This window comes from Thamnophis sirtalis, unplaced genomic scaffold (genome assembly GCF_051295495.1).
Source record: "Thamnophis sirtalis isolate CommonGarterSnake01/CBP01778 unplaced genomic scaffold, rThaSir2_p1.2 scaffold_1, whole genome shotgun sequence".
In the NCBI taxonomy this organism is placed as follows: domain Eukaryota; kingdom Metazoa; phylum Chordata; class Lepidosauria; order Squamata; family Natricidae; genus Thamnophis; species Thamnophis sirtalis.
Genome location: NW_028261381.1, coordinates 167,651,224 through 167,667,303, shown reverse-complemented (window position 1 = coordinate 167,667,303; position 16,080 = coordinate 167,651,224). Strand labels below are relative to the sequence as shown.

Below are 16,080 nucleotides of genomic sequence, written 5' to 3'. Positions count from 1 at the left end.
AGACTTGGTTTGGAGATGTGTATTCAATTCTGCGACCACCATTCAAAAAAGGACAGTGAAAAAAACAGAAGAAGACTAGACTACCAAGATGGTGAAAAGTTGGGGGATATGTAGCCCAATGAGGAATAGTTAAAGGGTCGGAGTATTTGCCTACAGAAAAGACAAATGGGAAATACGGTATTAGTCTTCAGTTATCCAAAAGGGTCTCATCCAGAAGAGGGAGGGGATATTGTCCGTGGCTTCAGTGGGCAGGACTGAAAACAGTGGACTGAAATAAAGAGGAAGGAATTTTTGGCTAGACGTCTTAAGAGGAACTTTCTATCAGCCAGGGGAACAGCCTGCCACATGACATCATGGGTTCTTCTTTGCTAGAGGTCTTCTTCAAATAGAAGCTGGATAGCATGTCAGAGATGCTATGGATCCCTGCACTGGCTTATGTGGGGGGAGATCAGCTGACTCATTTCTTAGCTTCTCACCCCCACCCCCATCGTCCATCATCCCCAGATGAGGCTGGTGATGGTTTCCATCCTGCCTTCTCTTAGCAAGGTTCTGCTGATATAAGTTGTAGTTCAGCTGGAGATAATGCCGAGAACAGCTTCTTTTAAAGTATTTGGACTTTTAATCTTTAAAATGTATGGGACTTCAACTCCCAGAATTCCCCAGCCAGCATGGCTGGCTGGGGAATTCTGGGAGTTGAAGTCCACATTTCTTCAAAATGCTAAGGTTGAGAAATGCTACTCTAGAGACCTTCAAGTTATAATCCAGAAATTGAGAATTGCAACAGGTTTAGCTTTCAGTGCTTAAAGCTGCTGAAGAGGTGGTAATCTGTACCTTTGGGAGGGGGGGGGAATCTGCAAATATGGGGTAATTTTGACAGTTCTAAATCTCTGCTCAACATGCCTGACACAAACTTAATGCATTTCCATGTTCATAGAATCACACTTTGCTTCCCCTGTTAAGAAAAGCTGGTATTGTTAGCATTAAAACTTCTACCTTTTTTAAAAAGTTAAAATATAAAATTGAAGTCACGACCCCCCCCCCGCACCCTTATACTTCTTTTTTCAATTTGTTGCTGTTCATTAAGTTTAAGCTTCAACACCTTATTTAAAATATAATATCTCATAAACCCATTCAGCCTTGGGAGTTTTCCTTTAGGTGCTTTTGATTTCAGCCTGCTGAAGTGTGTGACTGACAGTGAAAGGAAGTGTGGCAAGGAAAGGGTTAAGGTCTGCCATTTTGTTATGTAACACCCTTAATGGACATATCAGTGAATGGCATGAAGATGGCAGGACTTAACCCTTTACATGCTGCAGCCAAGGCCTTTCAGTCAGCCAAGCCCAGGAGTTGTTGGGCAACTGAGGGTTGCTTTTTTTTAATTTCCAAGAAAAAAAACTTGGATTTTTCCTTTTAAAAGTTGCACATCCTTATTTCCACTCCTTTTTCATCTGTTATAATTATTATTAAATTTTGTTCAGGTAAATGAAATTAAACTTTATTTTAAAATTAGAATGGTAGTAACAGGGATCCATAAATCACTGGAAATCATTTTTAATAAAGGTTTTGGAAGGGAGCAGTAATTTAAATAGACTAATGCCAGAATCACAATGTTTATAGGAAAGCAAGGCTATATATGAGTTGAAGGAAGGGGGAAAAAACCCAAGCCTTTAAATACTACAGTACTTCTGCAGTTTACCAGCAGTTTGAGATATGGAAGATTGCTTAGGATTTAATAAGCCGAGGGTTTTCTGACCAAAATTATTGGCAACCGAAGGTTTTATTTTACTGATTGCCCTTAATATTATAGCAAAGCAAGTTTTAAATTGTGTTCCCTTAGTACTTCCTGCTTGTTTGTATTCCATCCTGAGGTGTTAAAAATATTAAGTCACTTTCAGCTGTCTAGCCTTTAGCTCATTTGGGAAATATTCTTGAATATACATGAGGATTCACGATAGTAGATACCATTTGTGGATAACCATTTGACTGAGATGGTGTGAGGAGAGTCCTGCCCTGGGCGGGGGGTTGAACTAGAACAGGGGTGTCAAACTCAGTTTCATTGAGGACCACATCAGGGTTGTGGTTGACCTGGGGGGGGGGGCATGGCTGGGGTGGTCGCGGCTGACCGGGGGGGGGGAGGGGGCTGGCTGGGGTGGTCATGACCAGTTCAAAGTTCGAGCCGAGGTGGCACAGTGGTTAGAGTGCAGTACTGCAGGCCACTTCAGCTGACTGCTATCTGCAGTTCAGCGGTTCAAATCTCACCGGCTCCAGGTTGACTCAGCCTTCCATCCTTCTGAGGTGGGTGAAATGAGGACCCAGACTGTGGGGGCGATATGCTGACTCTGTAAACCGCTTAGAGACGGCTGAAAGCCCTATGAAGCGGTATATAAGTCTAACTGCTATTGCTATTGCTAAAGTTGCTTGCATCAGGGGGGCACTTGTGGTGGTCCGGGGGGGGTGCTGGGGGGATCCATTGTCTCGGCGCCCCCTCACTGACTCCACAGCAGCCCTGCAGATCTAAGGCTAACTGCGTTCCCGACCAGATGGCTGCCACCAGTGGAAGATCAGTGTCTGGTCAACCTGCTCTGCGGCTAACGCCCCAGGTGCCGGTCCTTCACTGTTTCCAGGGCAGCCTCACAGGCCGGATCTCCACCCCCCCCCCAAGGCCTTGAGTTTGACACCCCTGGACTAGAAAACCTCCAAGGTCCTTGGCAACCCTGTGATTCTGTGCCAACTTTTTGTGGCAATACAAAAGAGGATATAGTTTACTTTTTAAAAAGCTAATGACACACACACAAAAGTGTCTGGGCGTGTAGGTAGGTAGGTAGGTAGGTAGTCTTTGACTTATGACCATTGGGACCAGAATATCCATTGCTAATGAAGGTGGTTCTTAAGTCAGTCATGTCTGATACGTCTTGGTTGCCCTGTTAAGCAAATCACCATGGTTGCTAAGCAAATCATGCAGTCGTTAAGCAAATGCGTCATGTCCCCATTGTTTGTTGGAAGCCAGCTGGGAAGGTCACAAGCAATGATCCTGGGACGTTGCAACCTTCGTAAGCAGATGCCACTAGCCAAGCACTCAAATTTTCTTCACGTGGCTGGGGGGGGACATACGGGCAGGGACTGGATCTCATTTACGTCACTTTTTTCACTGCCATTTTAACGTCAAATGATCTCTAAACCAGTGGCTGAAAGTCAAAGGCTGTGTTATTATTTGTCGGATCTTTTCTATTCAAGAAACCTTCACCTCTGGTCCCGTGTGTGTGTGCAATATATGAGGACCATAGCCCAGTGGGAACCGAGCACATGCTTTGAAAGCGGAAACCCCAGGTGCCTTCACTAGCATCCTCAGCGAAAAGGGTTTGTGGTAGCTCATTGTAGGCAACTCTCGTCTTTATCCAGGCCCCTGGAGAACATCTCAGTAGCTAAGGATACAGATCTTTTCACAATGGAGGGCAGTGGAGAAGGTGCTGGACTTGCAACAAGAACAGGGGTCTCCAACCTTGGCAACTTTACGACTGGGGGACTTCAATGCCCAGAATTCTGGGCATTGAAGTCCCCCAGTCGTAAAGTTGCCAAGGTTGGAGACTGCCAAATAAGGAGATCCTAGCCCCCTTCAGCCCCAGAAGCTCATTGGCTGATTTTCAGCCAATTCCTCCCTCACAGCCCAAGAACCAATCAGGTGGTGGGGAAGACGGCTGGACTAGGGGCAGAGAGACCCCAGTTCTAGTCCCCTCCCGGAATCAGCTCACCTTTAGCAGACTAGAATAACAGAGTTGGAAGGGTCCTTGGAGATCTTCTAGTCCAACCCCCTGCTCAGGCAGGAAACCCTATACCTGTGATGGTGAACCTATGGCGCGCGTGCCACAGGTGGCGGGCAGAGCCCTCTCTGTGGGCACACGTGCCATCGCCAGCTGCTCTTTTGGTTCCTGGCGCACGCATACGTGACGGCCACCCGGTTTTCAGGTTTCCGACACTAGTGCACATGCGTGTGCACACACGTTCTGGTTTAGCCACTCGGTGCCGAAAAGGTTTGCCATCACTGCCCTATACCATTTCAGACAAATGGTTGTCCAATGACCAAACAGTTCATACGAGATCAAAGATGGAAGGCTGGCAGGTCTCTGTGAGTGATGTGGGTATTTCAGAAGATGGACGGACAGACAGATAGACAGACAGACAGGTGGAAGCAAGCCCTATGAGGGTATTTAGGCCACTTTCTGTCTTTCAGCGCATCCTATCTCACAGGATAGGAAAACCAGGAGAGAGCACTACTGCGCTGCTGCAAAAAAAATGGGATATAAATCTATAAGTGAACAGTATAATGTATGGCCACTTCAATACAATACAATACAATAGCAGAGTTGGAAGGGACCTTGGAGGTCTTCTAGTCCAACCCCCTGCTTAGGCAGGAAACCCTATACCATTTCAGACAAATGGTTATCCAATATCTTCTTAAAGACTTGCAGTGTTGGGGCATTCACAACTTCAGGAGGCAATTCGTTCCACTGATTAATTGTTCTAACTGTCAGGAAATTTCTCCTCAGTTCTAAGTTGCTTCTCTCCTTGATTAGTTTCTACTTCCTGAGGAGAACATTTGTCTTAACATTTGGTGGGTATTTTTCACACCTGTGTAGCCTTCAGATGTATTGGACTGTACTTCCCAATAAGCCCAGTTAGATGCATTGCCACAGATGCAAAAATGGGATAAAACTTGATTATTTAAAAAAACCTAAGAGCAAAACGAATACAGTACTGAAAAGAATATCTTCACAAATGGTCATTGTTGAAAGGTCACATTGCTTGGATGTATAAGCTGTTGATTACTTGTTCCCAGGGTGGTACCAGAGATGGCCTAATTCATTTCTTGACAATTTTATCTGGGGGAAAAAAAATAGTCAGGATAGCAGGAGATTGGGGGGGGGGGCTATTAGGACAGCAACCTGCGGCTCTGGAGCCGCATGTAGCTCTTTCATCCCTCTGTGGCTCCCTGTCGCCAGTTAGCACCACAATTTTGAGAGGACTTTCCGGTTTGTGGGGGGAGCACGGCTTGTCAGAAGGAGACTCTATGGCAGCAATGGCGAACCTTTTTTGGCTCGGGTGCCATAAGTGGGGAGAGCGCGGGTGTGTGTGTGTGCGAGCATGTCGCACCCATAATGCAATGCACGACAACACCCCCCCCCCAGTGCACATGTGCACGCTACAGGCGCAACTAGCCATTTCTTGCATTCTTTTTTTTGCCCTCCCCAGGCTCCAGAGGCTTTATAGGAGCCTGGGGAGGGCAAAAACAGCCTCCCCCTCCCCGCTCCAGAGCAGTCAAAACGACCCTCCGAGCAAACCGGAGTGACCTGGTTTGCTCAGAGGGTCGTTTTGAGCGCTCCGAAGGATTCAGGGACCTTCAGGGGGCTTCCTTGAAGCCTCCAGAGCAGTCAAAACGACCCTCCGAGCAAATCGGAAGTCCGCTCCCGAACTTCCAATTTTCCCATAGGACTGTTGTTTTGCACTCCGGAGGCTTCACAGAAGCTCATGAAGCCTCCCGAGGGCCTCCGGGCGGGGGGGAGGCTCTTTTCGCTCTCCCCAGGCTCCTATAAAGCCTCTGGAGCCTGGGAAGGGCGAAAAATGGGTTTAAAAAAGGGTGAACTCAGCTGGCCAGTGCGCACATGTCCACTGGCCAGCTGACAGGGCAGCACCTTGCGTTCCCTGACAAATGGCTCCGCATGCCACCTGTGGCACGCGTGCCATAGTTTCGCCATCACTGCTCTATGACAAGGGTCAGGTTTTCTGGTCGGTTCCACAATTGATAGGATTTTCAGTTAGGACAGGTAGAGGAAAAAAGGATGCCACACTAAGAGGAGACTCTAATGGTGGGGGAAACTGGACTTCCAATCGGCTCCAGAATTGAATGGGGGGCTTCCGGTTAGGAACTTTGTGGCTCCTGGTGTTTTCTTTTCTGTGGGAAACGGGTCCAAAGGGCCCTTTGAGCATTTAAAGTTGCTGAGACCCCTGTATTAGGAGAAAATATGAAATGTCTGAGTCCCATGGATGAAGAATGGTGAGATGGCACATAGCACAATATTTTATAAAAACAAAAGAAACCTTCTCCCATACCAATTTCAAGCAATTTCTTTGTTACTTGAATGCAGACAATAGATGAAAATTTGTGGGATAAATGAAGATTTGAGAGTTCCTTGGTGCTCTCTGACTTGGGTTGTTTTCTTTCAGAAGTTTCATTACCCAACTAGGCAACATCATCAGTGCAGAGAGCATCAAGGACTCATCATTTCAACCCTGAGCTACAAACATTCTCCTTTAAATGAAGTTTTCTTTAACCGGACAGCTAACCTTTCGTTTGACTGTGTGATGTAGTCTACTCTGGGGAAACTTGGGTGTATGCCTGATTCTTCTCCTTGTATCTTAAAATGGAACTCATTTCTACTTTTATGTTTTCTTCCTATAACTTTCCCTACAGTGGCGAAAGAAAGCAGTAATTGCCCAACAAAGGTCCCTTCTCTCTGCCTGTCTTCAAGCAGAAGGTGATTCAGTCAATATGTGATAAAATTCTGTCACAGACACCCATGTTGGAAAAGACACTGCCTGAATTATCCCAGGTTGGTCTTCTTTTCTTTAAGGGAAGAGGGATGGACCTAAACACATTTGGGGGCTGCCAATGCAAATGCGTTAGGGATGCGGTGGCTAAGACGCTGAGCTTGTCAATCAGAAAGGTTGGCAGTTTGGTAGTTCGAATCCCTAGTGCCTCCTAACGTTACTTGTCCCAACTTCTGCCAACCTAGCGGTTCGAAAGGATGTAAAAATGCAAATAGAAAAACAGGAACCACCTTTGGTGGGAAGGTAACAGTGTTCCGTGCTCATTCGGCGTTTAGTCATTCCGGCCACATGACCACTGAGATGTCTTCAGACAGCGCTGGCTCTTCGGCTTTGAAACGGAGATGAGCACCGCCCCCTAGAGTTGGGAACGACTAGCACGTATGTGCGAGGGAAACCTTTACCTTTAATGGAAATATGGCTTCCCAGTGTTGGAGCACAGAGAATAAAAGACCTGTGATATGTTGCATAAATTGCAACCTATGCATAAATTTATACGGCAAGAAAATAGTAAAATGTTAAAAGTAGTGCTGGGGAAAAAAAAGGCTAAATCTCAATCTGGTTGCCTGTGGTGAATTGAGATTTCTCTCCCAGTAACTTGGTGAAATAATTTTATCAAAGCTGTAGATTTCCCCATACGAAAATAACTAGAGTGTGTAAATGGGCTACTTTGAACATGACAAATCAAACAAAAATGTGTATGACTTGGAATACTACCTGTCTTGTCAAGTCCAACAGGCATTTGATGTCCTCTGTGTTTGGGCTGAGAGACAGAATAACAGACTTGGAAGGAACCTTACAGTTCATCTAGTCCAACCCCCTGCTTAAGCAGGATTTCCTAGGCCAGGGGTCGTCAGCAACCCGCGACTCTGGAGCTGCATATGGCTCTTTCATCCCTCTGCTATGGCTCCCTGTCCCTGGTTGGTGCTACATGGGGCAGCCCTTGAAGAGTGTTCGGAGATTTCAGCTGGTCCAGAATGCAGCCGCGCGAGCGATTGTGGGTGCGCCACGGTACACCCACGTCACATCTATCCTCCGCGAGCTGCACTGGCTGCCTATTGGTCTCCGGATACGCTTCAAGGTGCTAGTTATTACTTATAAAGCCCTACATGGTATTGGACCTGGGTACTTGAGAGACCGCCTGCTGCCAATTACCTCCCATAGACCCATTAGATCCCACAGATTAGGCCTCCTCCGAATTCCATCTGCCGGCCAATGCTGGCTGTCGACCACCCGGAGGAGGGCCTTCTCTGTGGCTGCTCCGGCCCTTTGGAACGAGCTCCCCGTGGAGATTCGGACCCTCGCCACCCTTCAGGCCTTCCGGACAGCCATTAAGGCCTGGCTGTCCCAGCAAGCCTGGGGTTGAGTTCCCCCCCCCCCCCCACTACTCGAATTTGCTGTGCTTGCTGTGCTTTTTTAAACTGTTGTATCACCGTCCTGTTTGTCTTACTTTTTATATTTGTTTTTCCCCTTCCCCTAGTTTTTGTTCAGCCGCCCTGAGTCCCTTCGGGGAATAGGGCGGTTTAAAAATCGAATAAATACCAATACCAATTTTGAGAGGAGCTTCCGGTTGGGAGGGGGGGAGCACAGCACGCCAGGATGAGACTCTACAGCAAGGAGCAGGTTTTCTGGTCAGCTCCACAATTGATAGGGCTTTCGGTTAGGACAGGTAGAGGAAAAAGGACGCCGCGCTAGGAGAAGACTATGGTGGGGGAACCGGACTTCCGATTGGCTCCAGAATTGAACGGGGGGCTTCCAGTTACAACCTTTGTGGCTCTTCGAATGTTTTAGGTTGCCGACCCCTGTCCTAGGCTGACTAGAAATTACTTGAGGATAACCAAGCAAAAACTGAACAATTTCCCAATACTACAAAGGGGTCTGTGTGCTCACATATGTTTGTGTTGCAAGTGGGCTACTAACTTCCGTGAAGTTAGATACAATGTGAGTCACAAACTGTGCCTTCACCACAGTCCAGTCTTTTGCAATGGATGATATCAAGAAATGGTCATGAGTTAAAAGAAGTTGTAGCAGGAAGCTTGCTGGCTCTGTAGACAGATATTCTGACCCACCTAGAGCAGTCTTCCCCAAGCTGGGCTTCAGTACGGGTAGTCCTTGACTTACAGACATACGTTTAGTGACGGTTTGAACTTATAATGGAACTGAAAAAAGTGATTTGCAACCATTTCTCATACTTATGGCTGTTGCAGCATCCCAATAGCCATGTGATATTTATGATGGTTGCAGTGTCCTGGGGTCATGTGATCACCTCTTGCAACCTTATGACAAGCAAAGTCAATGGTGAAATCAGACTCACTTAACGTATTTTTCATAGTGTAAGACGCACTCCCCCCCCCCCCAAAAAGAGAGTGAAAATCTGGGTGTCTCTTATACAGTGAATACAGCATTTTTGGCCTCCCGAAACCCCAACCTCTTTGCAAAAATGGTCGTGCATAACCTTTAGGAGGCTTCCAGAGTGCTCCTGGGGGCTGGGGAGGGCAGAAATGAGCGACAAATGGGCTGTTTTTTGCTCAATTTTAGCCCCCGCCCAGCACCCAGGAGCACTCTATAAGCTATGTGTGCCCTTTTTTTGACAGAAACGGGCCCGTTTTTGCAAAAAATGGGGCACTTTTTGCTCATTTGGGGGGGGGGGGCTAGCCCCCAGGAGCATTCTGCAAGCTTCCTAAAGGCTATGCATGCCCCCCTTTTTTTTGACAAAAGACAGGCTGTTTTAGGGAGGTCTGCAGAGTGTAAAAACTTTCTTTTTTAATTTGCCTCTTTAAAATCTTTGTGCATCTTCTACTTCGAAAAATACGGTAACCATCGTGTTACTAACTTAACAACTGCAGTGATTCACTTAACAACTGTGTCGAGGAAGATTGTAAAAATTGGGCAAGGCTCACTTGACCACGGTCTTGCTTAGCGGCAGAAAGTTTGGGCTGAATTGTGGTCGGAAGTAAAGGACTACCCGTAATCAATAGCCAGCTATGCTTAATAAGGATCCTGGGAGTTGGAGTAGAGACTCTTATCGAAAGCACAAGGTGTGGGTTGCTAACGTATAAAGGAGGTGTCCACTAGCTTATGGCCCCCAGGGAAAGGTGAAGCATTTGCAGGTGGTATACAAATTACTGTAATAAGGAAATAAAGAACTCTGCTAAGCAGCAGGTATCTAAGTTGAGGGTTGTATAGCCTGCTGGTTTCATTGTGTCTCAAGGATATTGTTCCTATATGAAAACTCTTTTTGCCCCAAGATGGATGTGGACTAAGACTGGGTACATAACATTCTATTAGGATGAAGCTTTGTTTTTGACTCTAGTGCAGTGTTTCCCCAAATCTTGGCAACTTGGAAGATGTTTGGACTTCAACTCCCAGAATTCCCCAGCCAGCGAATGCTGGCTGGGGAATTCTGGGAGTTGAAGTCCAGACATCTTCAAGTTGCCAAGATTTGGGGAAAAACTCCTCTAGTGTAATGGGAGCTGGAAGCTGAGATGTACAAGGTGAAAACTTAACATAGGACATCATTCCTACATAGAGGTTTAAGTCTCCAGCCATGACAACTTTTAAGATTTGTGGACTTCAACTCCCAGAGTTCCTCAGCCAGCTTTGCTTGAAGTTCACAAGTGTTAAAGTTGCCAAAGGTTGGAGACCCCTGGTTTAAGAGGATCCTTTACTAAGGTAGAAGGAGAATCAGTGATTAGGTGCTCTTTGCAGTCTCTTTCTTATTGGCAAAAGGCTCCTTATTTCATACTCTGGCCAAAATATGCCCCAATTAAAAAATAAATTGATTGATTTGCTAGCTAGGAGTTCAGGAAGAATTAGATCCCTGTTGAACCATCTTTATCTTCGTTCTGAATTTTATTTGTTGGCCCCACACCCTCGCTTATCTCCAAGTTGCATGCCTCTAACTTCCATTGGGGTCTTGAGTTTTGTTTTGTTTTTCTATCGTTCTCTCTACATCCAAGCATTTCCCAGTCATCCTTAAGCCGCAAATGTATTCCTGCAAAACGAGAATGAGGCACCATAACTTGGGAGGTAAAACTCTGACACACTCAGTTTTTGGCCATCTCTAAGTAGGGCTGGGAGAGATTCTGGACAGGGCAGTCGGATAATGATTGGGTGGTTCAATTACGCTTAATTACCCTATGGAGTTTGTTTTGCCTTTTGTTCCGCACCTGCGATCTCAGACACTGTAGCTTATTTAATAAATCGTGGTTGAAACAAGCTGTTAGTTAGCATAAGGGTTCCCCCCCCTACTTTTTTTGCGGTAATGGACACATCTGGAGGTGAACATTGTGGGCAGTCTGGGAAAATTATTAGGTGGCGACAATCTGAGAACCTAACTTACCAAAAGTAAATGAAACATTTGGTTGTGCCTGCCCACCAGGACATTTTTAATAAAACCATCAGAGTCCAGATGGGTCCAGAAGCATTGCTGGAAATATTAAATTACACTTGAAGCTGTTGATGTGCTTTATATCGGGGATCCCCAACTTCCGGTCCGCAGACCAGTCCCAGTCCATGGTCTGTTGGGAACTGGGTTGCGCAAGTGGCAGGCAAACATAGGCGGGCTTAGGTTCCACATGTTAAACCATCCCCCCCCCCCCCGGCTGCTGGTCCACAGCCAGAAAGGTTGCTGCTTTATAGCATTTTTTTAAAAATCAGGGAGGGAAGGGACGCCGTGGCTCAGTGGCTAAGACGCTGAGCTTGTCGATCAGAAAGGTCGCCAGTTCGGTGGTTCGAATCCCTTAGCGCCAGGTAATGGAATGAGCTCTTGTTACTTGTCCCAGTTTCTGCCAACCTAGCAGTTCAAAATCATGTAAAAATACAAGGAGAAAAATAGGGACCCCTTTGGTGGGAAGATAACAGTGTTCCGTGCCCCTGAGGCATTTAGTTATGCCAGCCACATGACCACGGAGACGTCTTTGAACAGCGCTTGTTCTTTGGCTTTGAAACGGAGATGAGCACCGCCCCCTAGAGTCAGGAACGACGAGCACATATGAGCGAGGGGGGAACCTATTAAATCAAGATAGTCTTAGAAATACAATTGGGGCAGAGTGTTGGCGGGAGTATGAAGAAATAGACCCTGTGCTCAGGCGCTCAAGCTCTCATCATCCCTTGTTCAGATTACTGCAGCCGGCTCTACCCTTGAAAAGTACCGTATTTGGAAGCTACAATTGGTACAGAATATAGCGATGTAGATCCCTAGAGTGGCACATCAACAATGCTGTTGGCACAAGCTGCGTTGGTTGCCATTTTCTTGCTGGGTCCAATTTGGGGTGTTGGATAGAACCTTTAAAGCCTTTCATGGCATGGGAACATGCGCAGGGGGGAACATGGGGGGGGGGTGCGTGCATGCGTGGGGAGAGGGAAATGCATTATGGGTGTGGCTACACATGCGCGCCCTTTTGGCACCCGAGCAGAAAAACGTTCGCCATCACTGCTCTATAGCATCGTTTTTATGGGTAGAAGTTGAAACAATTTATGTCCAGGATGCGAGGGGTCTGTAAATATTTTCACAGGCCTCTTTGACTGGTGCTGTATACAGGTCTTTCATTTCTGGAAACATTTGGGGAAGAACCCCGCACCTGTCTGAAACCAGGTGCCAGTCAATTTTGACAAGCTTGAGCTCTGCAGACAAATGGCCAGAGAGGAGGGCAGGTGGGAACTAACAACTGGAACCAATTCCTAACAGACATATTTATCTGACTTCTGCCACATGTGTCACACATAATCTGAGAGGCTACGGGATCCGTGTATAGCAGTTGCAAACTAAAAAGCAGTACAATATCCCTTCTGGTGAAGCAGGACCACGCTAACTAACCCAAGACTCTTGTGGCCATACGATGGTTAAATTAAAGAAATGTCAGTTCTCCTCACATATTTCTCCTCAGAGAGTCCAATCGTCAATGGACAAAGAGACTTTCTGTATTTCCCAGGGTGTTACAGCCTGAAACCTTCAAAAGCCCCTCAAAATACGTTCGCTCCAAACCGAGATTCCCCTCAGGATGCTTTTGCTGAATTGTTACAGATCGGAAAAGAAAATAATGATTTTGTTTCAGCAGGTTGTTAGTCTTATGGTGAGGTGTGGTTTTTTTTGTGGGGGGGGGGGGGATATGGAGAATTTGAAGAGAGCGAGGACTATCATGGAGTGAAAACTCAAAACTGAAATGCCTTGATAGTAAAAAGCCACTTGGCTTCTTCGTTTTGGAAGTTTTTTTCTCCAGAAATGTCCTCTTTTACTTCCCAAGGCTTTTTTTTCCTCCTCCCTCTCTTACAACTTTCTCTAGTTTTTCTCGTGTAGTTGCATTGAGAAAGTTGCACTGCCTTTGCCAACTATTCACACACACCCCACCCCCAAAACAATGTCTATCTGCTCCCTTCCTCTTTCCTCTGCCCCCTTCCCTCCTTCTCATTCTGAATTGGATCTTCTTTTCCCTTTTTGGCTTACTTTTTTAAAAAAAATTCTTTAAAAAAAAAAAGATCCCCCTCCCCCACACAAAGTGGCTTTCCCTGGCAAAGTGGTGTCCCGGCAGCCATGGCTGCTGCGCTGGTGTCAAAGCGCGCTGCCCCTTTAAGAGGAGCGGAGGGGATGGTCCCCGGGACTTCTGTTGTGGAATGCCAGCTGCGGCAGATGCCGCAGCCGCGCACACACACGCCAGCACTGCAAGATGGTGCCTCCGCTAGGGTTAACGACACTTCGCTTGTTGTCTGGAACCAGTTCAGACCGGTTTTCTGGAAAGTGCTTTGTGTCTCCCGACTGAATCCTGGGAAAGGGTCATGTGTAGATCCAGTGATGTCATGGGATCACAAACTGACTCAGCTCTCCTCCCCCCACCCCCATCAGATATGTGTGCTCCTTGCAGGTAGGGCTGGGGGAGGCTTGGTCAGAAGCAGGCCTCTCTCTCTCTCTCCCTCCAGTGCATGTTCCCTCCTCCAAACAAAACTTTTTTAAGCCCCTTTCCCTTCAAAACCTCCCCCCACCCCCCCAATTCCCACCTGAATTCCCAAGGATCCGGAGCACTTTCAGAACAGACTTAAAGGGTTGGGATGGGAAGAGTTTACCCAGCTCCTGGTTTTTAAGGAGGTTGGCCGAATCAAGTGCCTTATTTTCAGCATCAGCTTAAAAGTTTCTCCTTTTTAGCCAGGAAGAGTTGATGGGGCAGCCGGGTATTGGGGGGGGGGGTTAGGGAGCCGCCCCCCTCCGACCTCCTTAAATAGCAGGGACTTTTTTTCGCAGAACTCTGGAACACTTCACTAGAAATAAAACTTTAAAAGAAAACCGGGTATCTAAAACGATAAGAAAAGGAGGCTGCATTGTCAGAAGGAAATGCTCTGGATTTCCTATGGGAAGTTAGGCATACTTGCACCTGTTCGCCCCCCCCCCAAAAAAAAACACCCTCCAGTCTTGGCTTTTGATTATTTGATTTCCACTCCAGGATGTGATGGGGGATGGGGAGTGTGAGTATAGGATCGGAGCTGAACCACTTGATTTGCCGTATATATGGCACCTGGTTGGTGTAGTGAACATATTCTCATTCTCTCTCCTCTCCCTCTCTTTCTCTTTTTCTCTCTCCCTCCCCTCCTCCACCACCTCTTTGTGCTCCTCTTCCAGAGCACCATAATGACGGAGGAAGCTTGCAGGACACGAAGCCAGAAGCGAGCACTTGAACGGGAAGTCACCCAAAACGACGTGGACTGTAAAAAAATGAAAATGGACAAAGGGCTTTTGGGGGGCCCCGAGGGCAACTCCGAAGGGGGGGACCTTAAGCTAAAGACTGACTCTGGATCTAGTAAAGTCCAAGGATTATTAAAAGGAGGGGAGATGAAAGCAACCATCAGAGTGGAAGTTCAGACGGGAGATGAGCCGGTGGATATGAGCACCTCAAAAAGGTAAGCAGTCATAAAATGAGCTTTAGGAAGCAAGTGGACATGCCTCTCATTCACTTGTCCAGGTATATTTGAGGGGGAGGGAACAGAAAATGTTCTGGCATATAGTAGAAATAAAAAAACAGGAAATTGAAGGGAACATCTGGTTCACCATGGTATCGGTGGAACTCCTTGCCACATCATCATCTTTTTTTAAAACTAGATTGGTTTAATATTTGCTCCGCTATTGAGTTTTAACAATCCCAATTCTTTAGGGTTGTTTTTTCCCAACAGCATTTCTTCTGGAACTGCTGTTGATTCAACTGCTTTTGCTTAGGCAGTTAACCAAGCACATGGGCTCCTGTGTTGGGAAACCCTGGGGAGAAATGAATGAGGACTGGGGCGTATCTGGAGAAACGAAAGATTGAAGTGGCCTGCCAAGCCGAGTTGAAAGGGGACCTGAAGGAGCCTTCTGGAAGAGGGGTTGGGCAGGAGGACTTCTGATGGCTATTTGCTGATTCCAATTGCCTCATAGTGGAACTACAGACCCGGTTTGCTTTGGCATTTCAGAAGCTGGGGGATCAAACAGGATTGGATATTGTTCTTGTACTCAAGGAGTGGAAAACTACGGGCCCTTTATGACTTTGCAGACTACAACTCCCAGAATTCCTGAGCCAGCCAGGAGTTGAAGTCCACAAGTCATAAAGGGTCCATAGTTCCCCACCTCTGTTGCACCCAGAAAGTTTCCTTCGAGTTTCTGACTACTTGTTCTCACCAAAGTGCTGGCCTTGGTCTCCCAAATATCTAATTATAAATTAGCCTGCAAAACCCTACCCAATGAGATTGTTTCTACCTAGGATTCTTTGATAAAATAGGGGGGAAATAGTAATAGCATTAGTAAATAATTCAAGTAGTAAATAGTAAATAAATCAAGCAATAAGGAAATATTATTTGTATTTAATCACCCTGAACAGTTGCAGTTGCCAATCTCTTCCTCGCCTCATCCTCCCCCAATTAATTTGTGCATTATCTGGGTACCATTGCATGATAAGCCTGCTCGTTTTAGGAGTTACAGGTAGTCCTCAACTTACAACCACAGTTCGGAACCAGTATTCCGTTACTAACAAGAGGGTTGTTAACCGAATCGTACCAAATTTTAAAAACTTTTTTTGCCATAGTTTTTAAGCGAAACATTGCCGTTAAGTGAATCACATGGTCATTAAGCAAATCTGGCTTCCCCTCCATTGACTTGTCAGAAGCCAGCCTGGAAGGGCTCAAATTCCAATCATGTTATCCCAGCTCACTGCAACCATCATAAATATATGCCAGTTACCAAGCACCCAAATTTTGACCACATAACCATGGGGTTGCTGTTACAGTCATAAGTGCAAGGACCAGACATAACTTTTTTCAGTGTTTTTTCACAAATTCAAGACGCTTGGCTACTGGTTCATAGTTATGACGGTTGCAGTGTCCTGGAATCACCTTTTGCCACCTTCTGACAAGCAAAGTCAATGGGGAAGCCAGATTCACTTAAAAACCGTGTTACTAATTTAACAACTGCAATGATTCATTTAATTGTGGCAAGAAAAGTCTTAAAATGGGGCAAAGCTCACTTAA

At 46.3% G+C, this 16,080-nt stretch overlaps 1 protein-coding gene across 1 annotated transcript in view; it reads left to right on the top strand.

Annotated features, from left to right (window-relative positions):
- The window catches only part of GATAD2A (GATA zinc finger domain containing 2A), a 127,115-nt gene that overhangs the window by 69,868 nt on the left and 41,167 nt on the right, over positions 1–16,080 (top strand). Inside the window, 2 exon segments of the mRNA XM_087703186.1 lie at positions 6,464–6,602; positions 14,207–14,484. Coding sequence (XP_087559312.1) covers positions 6,570–6,602; positions 14,207–14,484 — 311 coding nt within the window. The 5' untranslated portion in view covers positions 6,464–6,569.